This window comes from Eptatretus burgeri, chromosome 13 (assembly GCF_056783735.1).
Source record: "Eptatretus burgeri isolate ZD-2024b chromosome 13, Ebu_testis_v1, whole genome shotgun sequence".
Lineage (NCBI taxonomy): Eukaryota > Metazoa > Chordata > Myxini > Myxiniformes > Myxinidae > Eptatretus > Eptatretus burgeri.
The window spans coordinates 46,124,053-46,148,720 of NC_140973.1; the positions used below are offsets into that span (position 1 = coordinate 46,124,053).

At 45.1% G+C, this 24,668-nt stretch overlaps 1 protein-coding gene across 2 annotated transcripts in view; it reads left to right on the plus strand.

Annotated features, from left to right (window-relative positions):
• Positions 1–8,806: 8,806 nt before the first annotated feature.
• Positions 8,807–24,668, plus strand: part of LOC147014390 (fibulin-5-like) — a 48,673-nt gene continuing 32,811 nt past the window's right edge. Inside the window, exons 1-3 of one of the 2 annotated variants that reach the window (XM_085852291.1) lie at positions 8,807–9,667; positions 10,225–10,273; positions 19,107–19,517. In XM_085852291.1, coding sequence (XP_085708417.1) covers positions 9,551–9,667; positions 10,225–10,273; positions 19,107–19,517 — 577 coding nt within the window. In that variant the 5' untranslated portion in view covers positions 8,807–9,550. The remainder of the gene's footprint in view (positions 9,668–10,224; positions 10,274–19,106; positions 19,518–24,668) is intronic. The other variant, XM_085852292.1, reaches the window with a different exon arrangement.

The window sequence follows — 24,668 nt, forward strand, 5'->3', positions numbered from 1 at the left end:
CCCCCCTTCAACCTTTGAACACCTGTACGCTCCCTCCTGTACCCTCCCTTCAACCTTTAAACACCTACTGCAGATATCACGCACCGTAAGTGGACAGCAAAAATCAATGCCCTTGAATGATTACAATGATTTAGGTTCGACATTAAACGTTTATCGCTGCCCAATTTATAAATGAACTTTTCACCCACATGGGCAAACAGCATGTGAACATCAGCGTGACCAGATCACAGGGTTTTACTGTTATTGAAGCAATTATCCACACCAGAGCTCGCGGATGCAACCACTCGCAATCTATTTTGTTAATCATGCGCTTTCCGCATGCTGCATAACTGCAATGAAAAATGGAGTCCATCGCAGGCTCAACGTTAGTAGTGGATAGTTAATAAATAAAATTCTGCATGTGTTTTGATCAAGTGATCATATGATGTTTGAATGTTCAATGTTCGAAAGCATACTTAAGATCACTGTTTAATGAGCTTGTGGTTTCGAGCGCAGGGACTAAGGCGTAGCCGATACGAACACTCTTTCCTTGTGGCGTTGACAAGGCTACCATTGACATTTCCAGGAGTGGTCGATTTCCCCATGCAATAAGGCCTGGTTTTCTGAGACAGACTGAAAGAGCTCCAGAGCGGACCCACTCCGGTCGCTACTCTTCTACGGCAGTAGTTTAATGGGAAGAGAGGGGCCTGGACAAGCCGGATTGGAAACACGTTTCGAGGCAGACCAGCCCAGCCTTGTACTCAGTCCCAACAATGAAACCCTTTACCCCTGTTTTCAATGATTTTTTTTTCTTCATGAACTCAGTGTCGCATAAGCAGATCACCTCGTTCCTGAAAAAACCCCCAACAAACAGGGGGTTCCATTGTGGCCTGGTTTTAGCATCCGATGGTCCATTTGTTTTTCATCTCGGGGTTTAGGCCAACACATTTGATTTTATTGGTTCACCACACATTTATATTCCTATATTTGAAGATACGAGCACACACAGCACACTTCCTGCATGCACTCTACACAGCAGAGCGTGATGCACCGTTGTATGTACAGGTGTCTCACTCGAAACAACAACCAAGACAACTCAAATCACCAATCCGTGACCATGTTTCCAGAGAGATGGCAACAGGCTGTATGTAAGCAGTGAATGAGCCTCACCTGTTTGCACATATCGAGGCCTAGTCAACCTGGGCCTGCAATCCGTGGCTGCGGCAGCCTCGGGTCTGGAGGTTGGAGAGATTCCGAGGGTCAGCTTGGACCTAGCCATTTCATTCAGTTACTTGTCCAAAGTTTAGATAGAAAGACATCTTGCGAAGCCGTGTGATGGTGTGTTGAGATTATTTCTGCATCATTTCCTGCTGCTCAGCACTTGATTAATGGCAGAGAATGATGTTTCTATGGAATTTTTTTTTATTTTTTTTAGTTTGAGCCTGCATTCTTCTCCAGTCTCATATTCATTAAACACCAAAAATAATAGCTGCAGCTTTTAAATACTTATGATAAATACCAAATCCATTGTTGGCATGTTTATATAATTTCTGTCAAGTTAGCTTGGAACATATTGCAACAGTTGTGGCATTGAACCCCAGGGGAGAACATTCATGAACATATCAGATCTCCCAGAATTAGTTATTTCAGCAGTTTGTGGACTGAGATAGATTACCTGCCCATTGTATAGGGTCCATTCTGTTCCCCCTTTCTGTTCATGTGCAGCCTTTTTTGGCTGCTGGTTGCATCATTGGTTAGGGGCACAGCTATGCCACTGATGCAGTGCCCCTCTTACCAGTACATTGATGCTCACTTCACCAACTTCAGAAGGATGACAGGCTGAGTCAACCCCTTGCTGTTAATTCAGCAGCCAACAGGGCTTGAACTCAAGACAGGTCAGGTATGGGAGCATGTGCCAGAACAGCGCGTCGCTGCGTCCACTTTCCGCCGGTACTCCAGGGGCCTCCGTCTGGCCAAGACCCTCGTGCCCCAAGCCAAGCTTGGCTTGGCCAAACCCCAAGCCAAAAGTCTTGGCCAAAACTCAAGACCCTCGTGCCCCAAGCCACCACCCTAACCTCTCAGCCAATGCCAGGCTGTATCGGGGATGAGGGACAAATGTGTTGTGTGAGTTTAGTTTGGTTTTCCCCTTCAAATCTTCTCTCTATCCATCTTCCAAGTCCATCAATCCATCCACTCAATCCACTTACATGACTCGCCATTTCCCTCCCAAACCTCTTAACTCCGCCGCCTTGTGATTACTTTTTGCACCTCATGCCGATTACATAACCCGTTCACATTAATTCATTCAATTCCTTCAAATTCCTCCCTTTCTTTCATTCCTTCTTGCACTTTTCACATGGCACGACACACATTTCAAACACAACCACAGCAATGGCAGGAACAATGATGGAAGCTGGGTGGCAAGAACAGCAATGACATGAAACAAAGACTGCGGTTTCGGGTGCAGTTTTACAGTCGCTGTGAGTGGAGTTCGACATGCTTTCCTTGGAAGCAGTTGGAAGACAGAGCCAATAGGGATGCACCGCGCTGGGTCAATGGGTGTGGCGTGGCCTTTGATTGTGGTAACTCCTCTTCGCATGGACTCTGCCCTCTCGTGGTCCCACCTGTCCCATGAAGCTTGAAAAGATGAAACCCGAGACCTGTTTGACACTGGTAGAACGCTCTAGGGACCCGAGTGAAAAGGAAGCTGCCTACCCTATTCATGCTGAGGATAAATTGCCTGTCAAGACAAGCTACACTGGAGCTGGGATGAGCTGCACTATAGCTGGGCCAAGCTGCTGGGCAGACTGCGTTCTGGCGAGACAGGCACGGGGCGAGTCCTGAGAACGGGCGAGCCACAAGGTCCTCAGTGCGGGACAATAGTTCTATCATGGACTCACAAGATCATTCTTTTGCTTTCCTCCAAGAACCGCAAATTCATCCACTTGAGACGCACAAAAGAGATCATGATTATAAAGAGCTATCAAAGATTAACCTCTGTCCAAAGTGGACGAGGTACTGATTCACACTTCACACCTTTCCTTGAAGCCCACACTGCATATGATGTTCCTCTTATTTCATACTGCATACATACACACCTCTGCCTTCTATTCCTTCTCTTTTATTCCCCTCCACTTTGGATTGGCGTGGGCCTGCCGATGCGCACCAGGGTGAGTTAGAGGCCGTAACCATGCCTCACTCAACTTCTTTCTTCTCTTCTTCTGATCTACGCTTCCCCAGAATGTTTCTGATGGTGTGCCCATATTTTGTATCGAGTAAGTTAGAATGCAAAAGGGGCTTGATAAGTGCTAAAAGAATAAGATTGCTGCTCTGTTGTCTTTCATTGGTCTGTAAATATGTGCCTCCTGATTGCTATCTGTTTTTGATTGATTAAACGCTTGTTGTGCGTTAAAAAGCATACTTCAAACCTGCTCGATTGTCCTTTCCTTAATTGGTTCCACATTGTGTGTATGAATAGATAGATGGGACGATCTACCCCACAAATTTGCTCGTACCAATAGCCAACGTTCACCCACGGTTCAATCGGCTGAACGTATTACATAGACGGGTGGGTGTTGAGGGCGCGGTTCCCAAATTGGAACTGCCAAACCACCAGTAAGGTAATGCGGTAGTTAAGGAGTGAGGACCCTACTCGGTTTGGTGATTTCAATTCGTGGCTGTAGCGGACTCAGGTCTGGAGGTTGGAGAGAGTCCGAGGAGCTCCCTCGTGGTAACCCCTGAAGCCTGGTTCCATAAAAGTATTTTCACCTGACACAGGAGAAGGATCTGGGGTGGTAATAGATATAGGGGGCAGGTGTGAGGGGGCGAAGCTATCAGCACAGTGCTCGGCAGATATAGGTCTAGTATAGCTAATTGAGTTTTCGGATGTACGTTTATGTTGGGGGATAAATTATAAATCACAGGAGGTAGTTTTAACACTGTAAAGGAATTTAGTGAGGATATCTATAATACATCCACATCTAGAATATTGTTTGGTTTTGGGTAACACATCTTAGGAAGGATATAGCTGCCATAGACAGGGTTCAAATCCTGGTGTTTCACAGGCAGGGTGATTCATCAATACGTGTGCCGCCCCTCAGATGGACGTTAAGCTGGGCGTCCCGTCTGCCAACATTTGTTAGTGGACGTTAAAGATCCCATGGTGTCCTACGTGAAGAGTAGGTGAACTATCGCCAGCACCATGAACAAATTACAAATTCCTGCCCTACCTGATTGCAAGGAAGGCAACAGCAAACCACCCAGCACAATTCTAACCTTTCTTCAGGAATTGCTTTGGCACGACCAACGTTCTGCAGAATTTCATACATTTGATTGATTGATGTGTCCTGTGCCGACCCCACTGTTCTCCTCTCAAAACACCCTTCTCCCACCAGCGAAATTGGGTAAATCGTCAATATTGCGTTTGTATCATAAACTGGTGGAATGAATCAATTATGTGTGGATGAGGCACAGGCATGATGAGTCAAATGGCCTCTTCCTGTGTCCAAGGGGCCAAATATCTCTTTCCTACACCCAAGGGACCAAATGGCTTTTTCCTATGTTCAAGGGGCCAAATGGCTTTTTCCTGCGACCAAGGGGCCAAATGGCTTTTTCCTGCGACCAAGGGGCCAAATGGCTTTTTCCTGCGACCAAGGGGCCAAATGGCTTTTTCCTATGTTCAAGGGGCCAAATGGCTTTTTCCTATGTTCAAGGGGCCAAATGGCTTTTTCCTGCGACCAAGGGGCCAATGGCTTTTTCCTGCGACTAAGGGTCGAAATGGCTTTTTCCTATGTTCAAGGGGCCAAATGGCTTTTTCCTGCGACCAAGGGGCCAAATGGCTTTTTCCTGCGACCAAGGGGCGAAATGGCTTTGTCCTGCGACCAAGGGGCCAAATGACTTTTTCCTGCGACCAAGGGGCCAAACGGCCTTTTCCTGTGACCAAGGGGCCAAATGGCTTTTTCCTGCGACCAAGGGGCCAAATGGCTTTTTCCTATGTTCAAGGGGCCAAATGGCTTTTTCCTGCGACCAAGGGGCCAAATGGCTTTTTCCTGCGACCAAGGGGTCAAATGGCTTTTTCCTGCGACCAAGGGGCCAAATGGCTTTTTCCTATGTTCAAGGGGCCAAATGGCTTTTTCCTGCGACCAAGGGGCCAAATGGCTTTTTCCTGCGACCAAGGGGCCAAATGGCTTTTTCCTATGTTCAAGGGGCCAAATGGCTTTTTCCTATGTTCAAGGGGCCAAATGGCTTTTTCCTGCAACCAAGGGGCCAATGGCTTTTTCCTGCGACTAAGGGTCTAAATGGCTTTTTCCTATGTTCAAGGGGCCAAATGGCTTTTTCCTGCGACCAAGGGGCCAAATGGCTTTGTCCTGCGACCAAGGGGCCAAATGACTTTTTCCTGCGACCAAGGGGCCAAATGGCTTTTTCCTGTGACCAAGGGGCCAAATGGCTTTTTCCTGTGATCAAGGGGCCAAATAGGTTTTTCCTGTGACCAAGGGGCCAAATGGCTTTTTCCTTTGACCAAGGGGCCAAATGGCTTTTTCCTGCGACCAAGGGGCCAAATGGCTTTTTCCTGCGACCAAAGGGCCAAATGACTTTTTCCTATGTTCAAGGGGCCAAATGGCTTTTTCCTGCGACCAAGGGTCTAAATGGCTTTTTCCTATGTTCAAGGGGCCAAATGGCTTTTTCCTGCGACCAAGGGGCCAAATGGCTTTTTCCTGCGACCAAGGGGCTAAATGGCTTTGTCCTGCGACCAAGGGGCCAAATGACTTTTTCCTGCGACCAAGGGGCCAAACGGCCTTTTCCTGTAACGAAGGGGCCAAATGGCTTTTTCCTGCATCCAACGGGCTAAACGGTCTTTTCCTGTGACCAAGGGGCCAAATGGCTTTTTCCTGCGACCAAGGGGCCAAATGGCTTTTTCCTATGTTCAAGGGGCCAAATGGCTTTTTCCTATGTTCAAGGTGCCAAATGGCGTTTTCCTGCAACCAAGGGGCCAATGGCTTTTTCCTGCGACTAAGGGTCTAAATGGCTTTTTCCTATGTTCAAGGGGCCAAATGGCTTTTTCCTGCGACCAAGGGGCCAAATGGCTTTTTCCTGCGACCAAGGGGCTAAATGGCTTTGTCCTGCGACCAAGGGGCCAAATGACTTTTTCCTGCGACCAAGGGGCCAAATGGCTTTTTCCTGCGACCAAGGGGCCAGTGGCTTTTTCCTGCGATCAAGGGGCCAAATAGCTTTTTCCTGTGACCAAGGGGCCAAATGGCTTTTTCCTTTGACCAAGGGGCCAAATGGCTTTTTCCTGCGACCAAGGGGCCAAATGGCTTTTTCCTGCGACCAAAGGGCCAAATGACTTTTTCCTATGTTCAAGGGGCCAAATGGCTTTTTCCTGCGACCAAGGGTCTAAATGGCTTTTTCCTATGTTCAAGGGGCCAAATGGCTTTTTCCTGCGACCAAGGGGCCAAATGGCTTTTTCCTGCGACCAAGGGGCTAAATGGCTTTGTCCTGCGACCAAGGGGCCACATGACTTTTTCCTGCGACCAAGGGGCCAAACGGCCTTTTCCTGTAACCAAGGGGCCAAATGGCTTTTTCCTGCATCCAACGGGCTAAACGGTCTTTTCCTGTGACCAAGGGGCCAAATGGCTTTTTCCTGCGACCAAGGGGCCAAATCGCTTTTTCCTATGTTCAAGGGGCCAAATGGCTTTTTCCTGCGACCAAGGGGCCAAATGGCTTTTTCCTATGTTCAAGGGGCCAAATGGCTTTTTCCTATGTTCAAGGCGCCAAATGGCGTTTTCCTGCGACCAAGGGGCCAATGGCTTTTTCCTGCGACTAAGGGTCTAAATGGCTTTTTCCTATGTTCAAGGGGCCAAATGGCTTTTTCCTGCGACCAAGGGGCGAAATGGCTTTTTCCTGCGACCAAGGGGCTAAATGGCTTTGTCCTGCGACCAAGGGGCCAAATGACTTTTTCCTGCGACCAAGGGGCCAAATGGCTTTTTCCTGCGACCAAGGGGCCAAATGGCTTTTTCCTGCGAACAAGGGGCTAAATAGCTTTTTCCTGTGATCAAGGGGCCAAATGGCTTTTTCCTTTGACCAAGGGGCCAAATGGCTTTTTCCTGCGACCAAGGGGCCAAATGGCTTTTTCCTGCGACCAAGGGGCCAAATGACTTTTTCCTATGTTCAAGGGGCCAAATGGCTTTTTCCTGCGACCAAGGGGCCAATGACTTTTTCCTATGTTCAAGGGGCCAAGTGGCTTTTTCCTGCGACCAAGGGGCCAAATGACTTTTTCCTATGTTCAAGGGGCCAAATGGCTTTTCCTATGTTCAAGGGGCCAAATGGCTTTTTCTTGCGACCAAGGGGCCAAATGGCTTTTTCCTGCGATCAAGGGGCCAAATGGCTTTTTCCTGCGACCAAGGGGCAAAATGGCTTTTTCCTGCGACCAAGGGGCCAAATGGCTTTTTCCTGCGACCACGGGGCCAAATGGCTTTTTCCTATGTTCAAGGGGCCAAATGGCCTTTTTCTGCGACCAAGGGGCCAAATGGCTTTTTCCTGCATCCAAAGGGTAAAACGGCCTTTTCCTGCGACCAAGGGGCCAAATGGCTTTTTCCTGCATCCATCGGGCCAAACGGCCTTTTCCTGCGACCAAGGGGCCAAATGGCTTTTTCCTGCATCCAACGGGCCAAATGGCCTTTTCCTGTGACCAAGGGGCCAAATGGCTTTTTCCTGCATCCAACGGGCCAAACGGCCTTTTCCTGTGACCAAGGGGCCAAATGGCTTCTTCCTGCATCCAACGGGCCAAATGGCTTTTTCCTGTGACCAAGGGGCCAAATGGCTTTTTCCTTTGACCAAGGGGCCAAATGGCTTTTTCCTGCGACCAAGGGGCCAAATGGCTTTTTCCTGCGACCAAGGGGCCAAATGACTTTTTCCTATGTTCAAGGGGCCAAATGGCTTTTTCCTGCGACCAAGGGGCCAAATGACTTTTTCCTATGTTCAAGGGGCCAAGTGGCTTTTTGCTGCGACCAAGGGGCCAAATGACTTTTTCCTATGTTCAAGGGGCCAAATGGCTTTTTCCTATGTTCAAGGGGCCAAATGGCTTTTTCCTGCGATCAAGGGGCCAAATAGCTTTTTCCTGTGACCAAGGGGCCAAATGGCTTTTTCCTGCGATCAAGGGGCCAAATGGCTTTTTCCTGCGACCAAGGGGCCAAATGGCTTTTTCCTGCGACCAAAGGGCCAAATGGCTTTTTCCTGCGACCACGGGGCCAAATGGCTTTTTCCTATGTTCAAGGGGCCAAATGGCCTTTTTCTGCGACCAAGGGGCCAAATGGCTTTTTCCTGCATCCAACGGGTAAAACGGCCTTTTCCTGCGACCAAGGGGCCAAATGGCTTTTTCCTGCATCCATCGGGCCAAATGGCCTTTTCCTGTGACCAAGGGACCAAATGGCTTTTTCCTGCGACCAAAGGGCCAAATGGCTTTTTCCTGCGACCAAGGGGCCAAATGGCTTTTTCCTGTGACCAAGGGGCCAAATGGCTTTTTCCTATGTTCAAGGGGCCAAATGGCTTTTTCCTGCGACCAAGGGGCCAAATGACTTTTTCCTATGTTCAAGGGGCCAAATGGCTTTTTCCTGCGACCAAGGGGCAAATGACTTTTTCCTATGTTCAAGGGGCAAAATGGCTTTTTCCTATGTTCAAGGGGCCAAATGTCTTTTTCTTGCGACCAAGGGGCCAAATGGCTTTTTCCTGCGATCAAGGGGCCAAATGGCTTTTTCCTGCGACCAAGGGGCCAAATGGCTTTTTCCTATGTTCAAGGGGCCAAATGGCTTTTTCCTGTGACCAAGGGGCCAAATGGCTTTTTCCTGTGTTCAAGGGGCCAAATGGCTTTTTCCTTTGTTCAAGGGGCTAAATGGCTTTTTCCTGCATCCAACGGGCCAAACGGCCTTTTCCTGCGACCAAGGGGCCAAATGGCCTCTTCCTTGTATTGTGTTTCTGGAGTGATTGTTTTTTTTCTGATGTTGTGCAAGCAAAGAACCTTCCCTTCGATCACAGACAGGTAAAAGGGCAGGGCAAAGTCAGAGAGACATTAAGCAAACTCGCCTGTAGCACGTACACCATCGAGGGACCCGAATCATACAGTCGCCTCGTCCTTATATTAAATTCACCGAATTGGTTTACAGTTGGTAGTCTTCAATACCGAGTTCTGTCCGGCGAGGGAGATCGCTCCTGCAAGACAACTTCTAATGGGGACATGTACGGCAGACACCGCAAGCACGTTACTTGCACATTCGCATCGAGCCACAGATGATGATGATCATCGCTCGCGGATGGTGTGGTTCGCCGGGGAGGGCAGGCAGGCGGGGCGGACCGCGCCAGATTGGGAAAGAGGAGGGGGCGCGGTTAGGGAGAACGCGCGTGCCGCGGGGTCTCACATTAGACGCGGACTCTTCCGCTCCCGTTCGAACTCTGCACACTTTTCTTGCTGTATCTAGCTCTAGCCCCACCATATTCCTTCTGAATCCAGAGCCCAAGACCCCACCGCGTCCCACGTGTCTCAAAGGGTACAAGCCTTCCGAGCTGGGAGGCTGGGAAGATGAGCACCCTCGAGAAGATGAAACCCCTCGGGATGGCCACCCCCCTCGGGATACTACTCTTGTTCTTCCTCTGCCAACTCTCCTGCAGTCAACCCAGTGAAGATTACTCCCAAGCCGTAAGCTTTAAATCAAGGATCTTCAGTCCTGAATACCTATTGTGATGGTTTATAATCAGCTGTGTCTTGATATCGATGATGGAGTATTGATTGATACTTTTGCTTTTACAATATTTAAGTATTACAGAGTGCCTGTTAAATATGACCGTGTTACATTTGTCGATGCGAGACGTGCCGTGATGTGATGGACTCACACAAACCCAAAACTATGCCTCGGCGTATGCACTGGCACGTGTCACCGTGGAAGACGTGATCACGCAATCCTGGTTATGTATGGCGCAGCCACTTGTGACGAGATGACAGTGAAGTTGCACTTTGGAGTCCTGAGCATGGCACAGTCCCTTGGTATTTAACACTGTTGTTGCATGTGGAGACAAATTCCATAAGATAGCAGTGAGTTCTTTTGTAAAAGGTGCTGTTGATGTGAAATGAAGGAGTAAATATTTAATCATACAAGATCATGCATTCACTTGATGTTTTAAATTGCCTGCACTGCCCTGTCCATGTGTCAACGTGTGTCCAAGTTCCAATTTGTACAGTCCGTCTTAAATCCGCAGATCTGCCCGGATGGATACGACTTCAACCTGGAGAGGAACCAGTGCGAAGGTACTGGGTGTACGACGTTGGAGGATGGGTACAAATATAATCAGTGAGCCCAGGCTGAGGTCCAGGATCATCATTTCGTTATTCCGTATCATCGCACCGCTGTCTGCCATTGGCGAGCACACTCTAACACTACATCTTTAGCTTCTGCCAGGGCTAGAATCTTGACCCGTACGAAATGATGAAGGTCCAGGGTAACAATTCAGATGCAATCTTTCCTTGCAATATCACTGTGATGGATTGTGTGGTTAATAATGTCGTTTTTTATAATTTGATTGCAAAACGATTAAGTGCTTATAAATGAAGGTACCTCCAACCTGTTTAGCTACCCTGTCTGCAAGGTTTAGATCTGATGTTTCGAGCTCTAAGTGGCCTTCATCCAGGATTGATGTTGAGTGTTGAGTACCTTAGCCGAGAGAGAGAGAGAGAGAGAGAGAGAGAGAGAGAGAGAGAGAGAGAGAGAGAGAGACAGAGAGAGAGAGAGAGAGAGAGAGAGAGAGAGAGAGAGAGAGAGAGACAGAGAGACAGAGAGACAGAGAGACAGAGAGACAGAGAGACAGAGAGACAGAGAGACAGAGAGACAGAGAGACAGAGAGACAGAGAGACAGAGAGACAGAGAGACAGAGAGACAGACGCATCAAGTAACATCCATAAGTAGATGTGAAAACCCAACATGGTTTTCACCATCCCCATCAGAGATGTTACATTCCTTTCTCTCTCCGATCATCTTCCCTCCTCTTTCTTTTCCTTGTTTTAATGAGCGGGTACTCCCGCACAGAGGCTCGGAGTGCCCTTCTCGGCTCACCTTTGGTGGGAAATGTGCTGCGGCACATTCTTGGAAATGCACTTTATAATTTTTGAAATAAATTTTATTGATCACAACATATCGTACTCCATCATACTAAAATATGCAATTTAGTGTCTCTGTCTCTGTCTCTGTCTCTGTCTCTCTCTCTCTCTCTCTCTCTCTCTCTCTCTCTCTCTCTCTCTCTCTCTCTCTCTCTCTCTCTCTTTCTCTCTCTCTCTCTTTCTCTCTCTCTCTCTCTCTCTCTCTCTCTCTCTCTCTCTCTCTCTCTCTCTCTCTCTCTCTCTCTCTCTCTCTCTGTCTCTTTCTGTCTCTCTCTCTATCTCTCTCTCTCTCTCTCTCTCTCTCTCTCTCTCTCTCTCTCTCTCTCTCTCTCTCTCTCTCTCTCTCTCTCTCTCTCTCTCTCTCTCTCTCTGTGTCTCTCTGTCTCTCTCTGTATCTCTCTGTGTCTCTCTCTCTCTCTCTCTCTCTCTCTCTCTCTCTCTCTCTCTCTCTGTATCTCTCTCTGTATCTCTCTCTCTCTCTCTCTCTCTCTCTCTCTCTCTCTCTCTCTCTCTCTCTCTCTCTCTCTCTCTCTCTCTCTCTCTCTCTCTCTCTCTCTCTCTCTCTCTCTGACCACGACACATTTGGCTGCTATTTATCCATTCTCAACGAAATTTGACAGGAGGATGAAGGGTCACATGATGGAGGTTGTAGCGACTTCATTTGCCCCCCTTCCCGAAGGGGGTTTTCTGCTTGAGATGAAATCCATGTAAAAGTGTATGGATTGCTAATCGTGGCGTTTTTCCAAGACCGCTTTTAATAACAAAAGTAACAAGAACAATCAGAGATTGCAGACCCTGGCCAAGACTTGTTTTTGTGGTGTATTTTTAGTGTGTTGTTTGTGTATTGGTGTGTTACGTTATGAATTAGACATAATTAGAACTGCCACTTTATAACTGCTGGCAGTGATGACAGGGTACCAAGACGTCCTGCTTTGATGCAACCCTACTTTGATTGAACACCTGATCTTGACCCATGATATTTTTTTTAATTATTATTCAATTAAATTCAGAATTGGATTAAAATAAATTCAATTCAAATCAAATGGAAGACCAAATAGGTACAGTCCTGCATTTGAGTCATCAGAAGGAAACCGAACAAGCAAAGATAAAGGATGAAATCAGCAGGAGGATCCTGGATAGGATTCACATTTTAGCTGCAACTCCTCGACCCTTAAACTCATCCAGGCACAGCCAAGTGAGCCTTATTCAAACAAACAAAAAATAAAATAATATAAAAAAAGAATCCAGATCAAAATATTAAATAATTGTGGCTGCCAGACCATGTATCCGATCAAGTTGAAATTTAAAACATGTATTTCCCATCACTACGAAATCATAATTGTGAAGTTTCACATTGATTGATTAAGCAGTTCCTGAGAAAACGTTATTGTACACCGCTCCTTACCAATTGCATATACAGTTCAGATGATACATGATGTCATCGCCGGGTACCAAAGGAAGGGAGTACTCAGTTTTTACTCCATTTGCTTTGTACACCACTCCTTCCCAATTCCACATGAAGGCGATGCATGATGTCATCGCCAGGTACCCAAGGAAGGAGTACTCAGTTTTTACTCCGCTTGCTTTCTTGTTTTCTTTCTTGTTTTCTCTCTTGTTTGTCCGGACGAAAGCTCAGCCATCCTTTGAGCTCGGAAGCTGAAATTTGGGGACAAAAGTGAAGATGTGCCTCGGAAAAAACAATAATTTTTATTTTTTGATAAATCCATTAATTGATGAATTACTTAATTATTCGCGATTTATTAATTCCTTATTTTTACAATGTAATATCCTCAACATTGATTGGTTCAGAGAAAGAAAGGACGGGATTTCCCAAATGATGGAACCATATCATGAATAATGATTAGGCGGAGATGAATCACCAAAGTACCGGTGGAAACATAATGCTAATGATCTGAGGGCTAGTTGGGGTGGGGGGGGGGTTGGTGGTGGTGGTTTTCATGATGACTCAACGTTGATTGTGGTCGAGTTGTCACTCAGTCAAGCCATCATATTCAAAATAGATATAAAGTTCGGACAACTTATTTCTGTCGACAAAGAATGTGATTGGTTGACCTGATGAATGTGGCCTCCATTACACGAAGGTGAACTAAACTGTGTCCTCGACTCAGGTTTTTAAACCAGCCAATACGATAGTGCTCTGCACACTGAGGATTATTCAGTAAATGATGACCAATTGCAGAGGCACAGGGAATAGTTGTCGTCCTGTGTACATTCTTACAAGCCCGAGTTGGTTGTCTCTGCTCCGTTGACTGACCCCGTCTGATCCCAAAAGGGACGTGTTGTTCAATATGATCCTTCAATCTCAAAGATGTGCGGCCCACAAACCTAGCATAACACTGGCACTGAAATTCGTAAATAATCTTACTTATATGAGAGGTGGGCAGAACATCTTTTTGGACTGACGGAAGCAACCGGTGGGTCATGGAAATCACTCGTGGTTGAACAGCTTAGTAAGAATGGGAGACTGTCTGTTTGATCTGGTTTTCAAACCATTGATACACTTTGCCTTTCCAAGGTAGATGTAGGTACACCGGACATTTACCAGGTCCAATTATCGGATTCTTTGGTGGATTCAGGAATGTGTGTGTATATATATATATATCTCTTGATGATCTGTTCAGGATACCCGTTATCAAGAAGAATCGTCTTGATGGTCTCAATTTCAGCATGGAGATCTTTCTTGCTCTATTGACCAAGATACCAATCAATCCATACCAATTTGAGCGAGGAAGCTAATATTTGGACATGGCAGTGACCAAGTGATTTGGCCATAAAGAGTATTTTTGATTTATTGATCAATCAATTAATCGATTAATTATTTTCTTTCTTGCTTGTCTGGGAGATATCTCAGCCATCCTTTGAGCGAGGAAGCTGAAATCTTGGGACAAAAGTGAAGATGTGCTTTGGCGAAAACTGTATTTTTTATTTTTGAATTAATCAATTAATCGATTTATGACTTAATTATTATCGATTTATGAATTACTTATTTATGTTATTTCTCAGTTGGGCAATATCTCAGGCACCTTTTGAGCTTGGAAAGTGATATTTGGACATGGCAGTAAACAAGTGATTTGACTATAAAAGGGTATTTTTTGATTTACTGATTAATCAAGTAATCATTCGTTTTTCGATTACACATTTAATTTTCAAAACGTTACAGATTTGGATGAAACAGTCAGTGGTGGTTTTAAGTATGCTGTTAGCCAATTGATTAATAAATTCATTATTTACGATTATTATTTATTTTAATGATGTAATTAATCAATTCATCAATCAATTCTTGTACACCGCTCCCTCCCAATTCCGACTCCATATGCTGCAAGGCAGCATCACCGGGCACCTAAGGCACCCAACGATGTCACACACTGCAGGGTTTGTTAATTATTTATTTGGCATGAGGGCAGTGTACTTTGGACGTAATGCAACTTGTTTAATATTTCTTCTTCAATCCAATATGGCTGCCAAACCATGTGACCTATCAATTATGCAATTATGACATCATAACGAAGGCACCTTTGACATCATAAAAAAAAATCACACGTATTCCCCATGAGGAGTACTTGCCATGTGCCAAGTTTCAATTTTTTCCTTGGTGCGGTTTCGAGAGACAGAGGTCCATAGTTTTTTGGCTTTTCCAACATGGCTGCCACACCATGTAAACTATGACGTCATAATTTTTAAAACATTCTGCATGAGTAGTCGCTCCGAAGGTGAAAATTTAGTCTCAATCCGACAAGCGGTTGCGGAGAAAAACACTAAAGTTCTGTGCGGACAAACAAACAAACAAATTGATCCAAATGCAATAAATACCCTCTCCTTTGGCGAGGGTAACTGGAAGGGCACTCGGTAGAGCACATGCCTTCATCCAGATCCGGATCTGGATCTTCATCAAAATTGTATCAATTCGGCCTTTCCACACACCCAACGTGTCCACCTATTTTATCTGAATCCGTCCACAACTTTTTCAGATATTATGCGATATATCGTTTTTGGCCCTATCTCTCAATGGTGAAGAATCACTTTGAAAATGTCTATTATCCGGATTTTCACCAAAATGGAATCAATTTGTCATTGTCACACACCCAACCTGTCCACCAAATTTCATCCAAATCCGTGCACAACTTGTTGGGATATCCTGCACACAAACACAGACACGCGTGAAAACATAACTTCAGTCCACCTTTGATGGCGGAGGTAATAACAATCATGATAATAGCATAATATTAATGTTATTACAAAACAATATTAATACTAATAATATCCCCCCTCCGTAAGGAGTTTTTCCTCCTTGGACAAACGCTGATAAAAAGCTTATCGTGGCGTTTTGTGGGGCACCCCTGCCGGAGATAAACAAGAATGACCACACCGTGGTCACAACCTGCGACACAAAATATATATTTTTTTGCCTCTGTCCACTCAACTCCCTCATTCTTGCTTGTGTCCCTTGTGTCCATGGGGTGAAAGCTGGGTCTGAGAATTAAAATTACATTCCCTAATCTGTCTCATTAACCTTGTGCCATGTCTGTCCCGTGTTCTCATCTGAATGAATAACATTACATCGATAAGATTCATAGCGATTCTCAACAGGGGATGCCACGTACCCCCAAAAAATTTCAAGAAAACCTTTTATGGTATTTTTCTTTTCCATTAGGTCTACAGAACAACATATCAAAAGTTGCCAAAATTTTGACCAAAAGAAAGGGTCTAGATATGAGGTTAGAAAAAGATGGCAGCCAATGTTAGAACATGTCTGATGTCTACTCATATCTGGTGAATTCAACACTTTCCAACCACTTTAACCCTTTGAGGGTAATTCTTGGGGGGATAATATGACTTTCAGTGAGCTACATCTGTTGAGGGTCATAGGGAGAACTGATGAATGGGAGTGGTCTGAAAGATGTCTTGGAGCACGCATTTCGGGGACACATCCTTGTTTGTCAGTCTCTGATGCACCAGATCGCAGCTAAAGTCATTGCAGATGAGCCAGGATTTGAGATCCTCGTGCAAGAACTTGACAGAAAATATACTATGTTAGTTACGAGTGAAATAGACTTGGAAACTCACAAAAAATTGTATCAAACGGATTTCCCACACACTAGTTTCCAAAAAGTCTGAATTATCTAATCGTTCAAAAACGAGCAAACTATGGCTGAACTATCTGCAAATGTTAGGAGTGGCCTGGGAACTTGTCGAGACCGATCGCACAGGGTCGTGGCAAATGCACCTCCACACTATATCTGACTGCTTACTGATATTTGCTGCTGCTGGACATCCTAACTATCTCAAGTCTGCTTATCTATACCTGCAGAAGATGCAGGCATCAAAACTGTAAACTCTACAGTACTTTCGAAATTCAGAAACAGACTCCTTGTGATCCGACGCACCGCCCAATACTGGGCTGGCCTTGAATCAGACTTGGTGATCAAACAGACACTGATGCGGTCCCTTAAAAGTACAGGGGGCCTGACAAGAAGAAGTGGAATGACTGAACATCAATGAGATGTTTGGACAATGTCTTCTCCTGTATCCTCTGCCGACAACTACGCCATGCAGGAATTCTATCGAACGTATACACAATGAGCGACACAGCACAAAGAGGCATCTGCGTCATGAATAGACAGGAACAAGATGGACTTGGCCAAAATTGCCGCAAAACTTGAACAGCATTCTCCATTTTCGGGTGAGGTGACCCTTCGCAACATCATCAGAGGGATAAATAAAGGACCTTTTCATTGTTGGCAGAAACACAGTGGAAAAAATGGAAGGACAATCAATCTGTCTTCTCATATTGGCGCAAACAAAACACTGCAGTGAGGACACCAGCATCAGCCCGGGCCGTCAAGGTCTCCAAGGATCGAACCATTGATCCAGCACTGTTATTTCAGAGGTGTCTCGTGGTATCTCAGTCGGGAAATCTGTGCCTAGATTAAATTATGAAATATGACCTTTTATTTCCCCATATCCTCCATCCTTGTTTGAAGCAAAGAATCGTATGCGGAAGCCGGAAAAATCACAACTTCTGGATGCTATATGATGGCATGTTACTTTGTCACGCGATGCTGTTCTTCAGTCCATTCCAAAGACTGATCGCTACGTTCTCGATCAGGGGTCTCCAACCTTTTTGGGTGGAGGGCCACAAAACCAAAGTGGTGAGGGGCGGAGGGCCGCACCCCAAAAAAAGGATGCTAAATTCCGGAAAAAAATAATAATTAATATGCGGAAATTTAAACAAAAATTAGTGCTGAATATATTTTCTTGCCACCGAATATGATAAATGAATAATCGTGTTAAAAACACATGTATCTAATATGAATCAAAATCATGATAAAAATTACAGAACGCTTTGATCATTGACCCTGACAAGTTGTAAGTATCGCGGGCCGCATAAATCCGTCTGAGGGGCCGCATGTGGCCCGCGGGCCGCAGGTTGGAGACCCCTGTTCTAGATGGTGGTTCACTTATACATCGACTGAAATGGACCGAGGGCAGCACCGACTGCTCAATTGCCGACGCTTATGCGTCTTTCACATCAGACCTGCACGGTAATGGCACCGTTGTCTTTAATGGACATGATGGAGGAACAAATGCAAAGGACGACATATCAGCAACGAAGTCGGACTCTGGTTTCGAACAAGGTCAACATATCAGATACAACAACCTTCGTTGGGGGAAAAGGAAGATTTCCTCTCAAATGTTATGAACAAACAAGCCCTCGTCCACTTGATCTCTGAACGCTTGTGGCAGAAAGGCTGTCATATCATCCCGGCTGAAGGAGATGCAGATGTGGACATCGTGAAGGCTTCCGTCGCAATGACATCCTCCGATTCAACAACCCTGATCGGAGAAACACCGATCTGCTGGAACATGCAATTACGAAGGACTGCAAGGACCTGTACTTCAGTCAGACAAAGGGAAACCAAATGTTTATAATATCAAAGTTCTGAAACGGTTGCTTGGTGATTATATCTGCTCTGAACTCATGTTTGCCCATGCCTTCTCCGGATGCGACACTACTTCGAGAATCCTTGGGGTGGAGAAGAAATCTGTTTTCCAAAAAGTCATCAAGGGTGAATCTGTCTTGCCTGTTCACAGGTCTTTTGCGCACCTATGGTAGATCAATTCACTGTAGAAACCGCCGGTTGCAAGGCGATGGTGTCCTTTGCAAGAAAGTGGCCGCAGCAAAGACCTTCGTGACACCCGAAAGACTGCCTCCAACAACCTCGGCCACAAACCTTCACTCTCGGCAGACATACCTTGAAGTCATGGTTTGGATGGGCAAGGAAGACGGCATGGACCCTACCGAATGGGGCTGGGACGTGCAAGGGGACAAACTTATTCCACTCATGACGCATAATCGCCCTGCACCAGACATTCTGCTCAAAAATGATCCACTGCAACTGCAGTTCAGGATGCAGCATACTGAAATGTAGCAGCAAACCACATGGCCTTGAACCCACCAGAGCTTGCGGACCTTGCCAAGAAGGCAACTGCGGTCATGTGGCGACCGAGCCAGTTTCACATGGTGAACATGAAGCCTAAATATTCAGGGAAGGTCCGTTGGAACATGCGCTCTGCACATCTAAACTAATTTCTCGATGGTAAACTGTGTAACTCTTTTGGTGTTTCAGAGTATTTTTGTCATTTTTTGTTTTTTTGTCAATCGTACATTTAGTTTTTACTAATGCCATATTTAGACCCTTTCTGGTTGTCCATTTTTTGGCAACTTTTAATATGTTGTTCCATAGGCCTAATTAAACAAACCCCCCAAAAACCCACAAAACGTTTTCTTACAATTTTTTAGGGGTCATTTGGCATATTCATCCTACTGCACATAGAGCATAATAACATGGTATTTTCAACTCACAGGTATTTCTTTGAAACCAACTGTATATTAAAGCAGGAGCCGGAGTTATTACAGCAAAAGTGTTGAAATATTCTGGGTGATATTTCATGCCATTTTGTGCAGACAGAAACGAGTGTGAGACGATCCCTGATGCATGCAAGGGCACCCTTAAATGCCGGAACCACTTTGGTGGCTACATGTGTCTACCACGTACGGCGCAGCTCTTTGTGACCACGCAAGCACTCACCGAGAACGCCTTCTTCGAGAGGGTGGCTATCGAAAGGGAGGCACGACCGCTTGTGCCTGCCATCTTGCCCAGCACGCAGGCAGGTATACCCCGGCCGTCTTCAAACATTCGTCCTGCTTTCTTCGACGGACCACCCTCAAGCTCCAGGTCCACCAGACTACCAAACCTCGTGCCCAGCACTCAGGCACCCGTTGCCCCCCTGGTGCAACATGGCACGGATTTGGTTTCTTCCCAACAAATAACCTGTCGTGCTGGTCTTTTACCTGATGCAACAGGAAAATGTTTCGGTGAGTTGCAGAAATTGTTGTGAATTTTTCTTTCTGTTCGCTGCATTGTAAAAAAACCCTTATGCTTATTTAAGATCTTTATATTTTGGTTGATAATTCGTGTTTTCACCTCACAAGTTATTACTTTTTCGAGTGATCTAAGGCTATTTGAGGGATTGGCAGGAGAGCTAAGATGTGTGCACTCGCCATTGAGTTGTATAGCCTGGATTAGAATGTTGACTCAGCTATAAACGATCATGCTAGTCCTTATGCCTGGTGTTGGTGTCATGGTTAGGGTGGGGGGCTTGGGATCCTAGGGTCCTGAATTAAAGTCCCACTCAGCCAATGAATGAATACCAGGTGGGATTGACTCAGCCTGTCATCCTTCCGAGGTTGGTAAAATGAGTACCAGCTTGGTGGAATGATTGAGCCATTTGAGTATCCTGCGTCGGAGTGGTGACCCACCCAGGATTGTGCCTAAGAGCCCAGAAGACTACTTCAGCAGCTCTGTGCAGAGTATTGTCCCAATGTATGGATGGATCATTGTCCTTCACATGCGGGGTGAGGCATTGATGTGTTTGCCATCAACCATAATGATGTTAAGCTGGAGGATCAGTCTGCCAGGATTGGTCATTGGTGGATGTTAAATATCTGATGATGTCTTCAGCAAAGATTTGGTGAGTTATTGTCTGCACCCTGAAAATTTGCCAAATCCCTACCCTAAATAACTGCTGTGAAGTCAACGACAAACCACCCAGCATGACCAATAGACTGCTTCGGTGTCACCAATGGTACCTTGATGACGATGATGAAGCTCTTCGAGGAGTTTGTACACACATCGCATGGAGAACAAGGGTATGAGGAGACATCGGTGTGCCTTAACAGGAATTACAAGGACATTAGTTGGCAATTGACAAATATAATCGGTGAGATTTGAATCTGGGATTCCAGATGAGAGCACAAAATGGGACAACCTATTATATAGACTCGCAGAGTACCCACCCTACAGGCGATGTTGTTCCAAGCATGCAACATGTTCTTCTGATGCATACCTTTATTTGGGCAGTGGATAGTCAACTGACATCTGCCTCAATCGCTCACGAAAACAAAATAAAAATAACCCGGGTTACATGCATGAAGCAAAAACGTACCAACTGCTTATAATTCAAAACACCTCACTGCACTGGAAAACGTGGGGACAGCAATACAGCATTGTAAATGGTGGAGACTTGTCATCCTCTCTCCCACCTGGAGCAACGCTGCACGATACGCTTTCACATAGAGAATTTGAGTTCCCTCCCTCCCTCTCCCCCAAGACCACCAGCAAAGATAAAACAGCTCGATACCCAAATTGGGACCATGCTGATCCTATGTACCAAGTCTGGATGTAATCAGCCCACAACTGTAGGAGAAGTAGCGCTACAAACAAACAAAACACACAAACACCAGTCCATGAATTATCGTAAGGATTATCTTCCCAAAGTATCGGCACGGCATAGCGAAACTTGAAATGAACCCTTCCAACCTTCCACGATGCAAATCAGCATGGGCTTGATAAAGGTGTCTTTTTGTGACGTTATAGACAACCCTGCACTGCCAGTTTTGACGCAACACTGTAGTGAAGGCCTTAACATCAAAGTAGCAGCGTGACATCGCACCGGACTATATTTTTTATTTTGCCAAAGGAATTGCCTCAAGGACAACAGCATTGAAAATTTCCAAGGAGCCATCCCTCAAAGACAGAAATTTATTTACTTCTGCCTCCAGAGGTGAAGGAGGTGATGTTTTCACCCCTTTCTGTCTGTTTATGTGTTTGTGTACAGGATATCTCAAAAAGTTGTGAACGGATCTGGATGAAATTGTGTGGACAGGTTCGGTGTGTGACAAGGACGAACTGATCAAATTTTGGTGAACATCCGGATTCGGATGTGACTACTGGAATTTTTTAAAGAATTTGATTCTTCACCATTGAGAGATAGGGCCAAAAATGATATGTAGCATAATATCTCAAAAGAGTTGTGGATGGGTAGAGACGAAACTTGGTGGACTTGTTGGGTGTGTGAAAGGGAAGAACTGATTCAATTTTGGTGAAGATCCGAATCTGGATCCGCATCTGATAATTTTTTTAAGTGACTTCACCATTGAGAGATCGGGCTAAACTGATATATAGAACGATATCTCAAAAATGTATTGAACCCGATATGTTCTCGTGGATCAGGCATTGCGTAGCGGAGGGATGCGCTCTACCGAGTGCCCTTCTAGTTACAATTGATATCATATCTACCAACATTTCATACAAAGTTTTTGTGGTTGGGACACGCAATTTGAAATCGTACAAATGGTTGTGAATTAATATCCCTTATATATCCTTACTGTTGCAAAGCATACAGCTTCACTTGTTAAACCAAAGGCCTCTCTGCTCACTAGCAGGAAGTTGTGCAGAATGACCCAGAGTTTTCCCCCACAAACTTTTTGCTGACTTAAGCACGGTATGTCATGCAGTAAAACCCGAACGTTTGGTTCAAGTATGGTATTTTTTTTGTCTTTCACATTAAAAAAAAAACAAGAAAAAGAGCAATCAGAGATTGCAGACCTTCACCAGGACTTGTTTTGTGTGGTGTTTGTGTAGTTTTGTGTGGTGTATTTTGTGTACTGGTGTATTATGTAATTAATAAGAGACATAATTTTATAAATGCTGGCAGTGATAACTGGTTCAGCCATTTCAGAGAAGAAGATTTTTGAAGGTTTAAAAAAACAAATAAAACAATATGGCTGCCAAATCACGTGACCGATGACATCATCAAAAAAATGTTGTGGACCATTTTATCCCAAGATGACCCTCAAAAATTTTCATACTGATCGGAGTGCCATTCTACAAATGCAATTATGACGTCATAACGAAGGCACCTATGATGTCATAAAAAAATCGCACTCATTCCCCATGAGGAGTATTGCTATGTGCCAAGTTTCATTTTTTTCTCCTAGGTGCGGTTTCAGAGATACAGAGGTCCAAATTTTTCCCGTTTTCCAATATGGCAACCACACCACGTGACCTATGACATCATAATTATCATTAAAACATTCTACATGAGTAGTCACAGCAATGGTGAAAATTTCGTCTTAATCCGACAAGAGGTTGCGGAGAAAACACGAAACTTCTGTGCAGACAAACAGACAAACAGACAAAGAAGAAGAAGAAGAAGAAGATGTCAGTAGAGCATGACACTTGCCAAATGCAAAAAAACAAATTTGATCTCAAAAATAATTGGTGGTTGAATTAAATGACCAAATATGCAAATCCTCTTCAAATTTTAAGTGAATCGGATGAAAATTGACAATTTTAGAAATTCGGCCTATGTTGTCCTTTTGGTCGATCTTGACCTCCAAAATAATTCACTGGTTGAATTCAGTGACCTGAAGTATAAATCCTCTTCAAATTTCAAGTCAATCGGATGAAAATTGAGGATTTTTGAAATCTCACCGAAATTGCTGACCTTTGGCCTATGTTGGCCTTTTGACCTTTTGACCTCAAAAACAATTGACTTTTTCCTTATGACAAACTCTACCATGTGGTGAAGTTTCATGAAGATCGGTTTAAAATTTTGACCTGAAGGCAATAAACAGACAGACAGACAGACAAACAAACGGACCCAAATGCAAAACCCTCTCCTTTGGCGAGGGTAACTATTACAATGACGAAGACTCATGAGGTTATTGGTCCAGGACATGGTGGACCTTTTGTTTTTTCATTTTATTTTTTGAAACATAGTGTTGCTCACACTTTTTGTTCACTTTTGTCACAGAGTTCTTGGGAACCAATCAGTGGGTTCAATACAAGGAGGCAATCAGGCCATTCAAGCCTGTACAATCCTGCCAACATCTCAGTACACCCCCTTCCCTCCATCCATCCCCACCACTTCCAGATACCTCTATCGAACTCAATTTTTACAGCGCGTGCGCTGTATACAATTGCACCGAGTTTGAAATGTCCCCGCTGGCGTCTCCCACGTCTCCGGTGTCCCCCGTGTCCCCCATGTCCCCCGTGTCCCCTGTCCCGTCCCCCCACGTGCCTCAAGACGGCCAATGACGGCCGTCCGGTAGATGCAGTGCGTAACCTCGACGGAAATGGCGATAATTGACGGAAATACCCGAGTATTTCAATGGAAATTTGTGAAACTAATGTGTTATATATGTGAAAACCATTTAATTAATTGCTTGACGGAAAAAAACCAAGAAACACGCCCCTCATGTACGAACGAACGAAAGATGTCATTTCCACCCACCATGGCAATTAGCGCCGAAAGACGTCATTTCCGCCCTGAAAGCTAAGTTCTTCTTATGCTATCATTCTTTTGCGGCCCCCTGCCACGCTGTATCGAACAATTTCATTCCTTCTCTTATATATAAAGGTGCTTATCACAATAATAACAAGATTTTTACATTTCAAATATTAAGTACGCTTTTTAATTGTTTTTCAACTGAAAAAGCATAAATTGCATATTTTAACATTAGTGTACTCATTTGCTTCACCACACTCGCTGTATTGAAGGATTTCACTTGTTAAACTAGTAGATGTGTCTCTCTGTCTCTCTGTGTGTCTCTCTCTCTGTCTCTGTGTCTCCGTGTCTCTCTGTCTCTCTGTGTGTCTCTCTCTGTCTCTGTGTCTCTCTGTCTCTGTCTCTGTATCTCTCTCTCTCTCTCTCTCTCTCTCTCTCTCTCTCTCTCTCTCTCTCTCTCTCTCTCTCTCTCTCTTTCTCTCTCTTTCTCTTTCTCTCTCTCTCTCTCTCTCTGTCTCTCTCTCTCTCTCTCTCTCTCTGTCTCTCTCTCTCTCTCTCTCTCTCTCTCTCTCTCTCTCTCTCTCTCTCTCTCTCTCTCTCTCTCTCTCTCTCTCTCTCTCTCTCTCTCTCTCTCTCTCTCTCTCTCTCTCTCTCTCTCTCTCTCTCTCTCTCTCTCTCTCTCTCTCTCTCTCTCTCTCTCTCTCTCTCTCTCTCTCTCTCTCTCTCTCTCTCTCTCTCTCTCTCTCTCTCTCTCTCTCTCTCTCTCTCTCTCTCTCTCTCTCTCTCTCTCTCTCTCTCTCTCTCTCTCTCTCTCTGTGTCTCTCTCTCTCTCTCTCTCTCTCTCTCTCTCTCTCTCTCTCTCTCTCTCTCTCTCTCTCTCTCTCTCTCTCTCCAT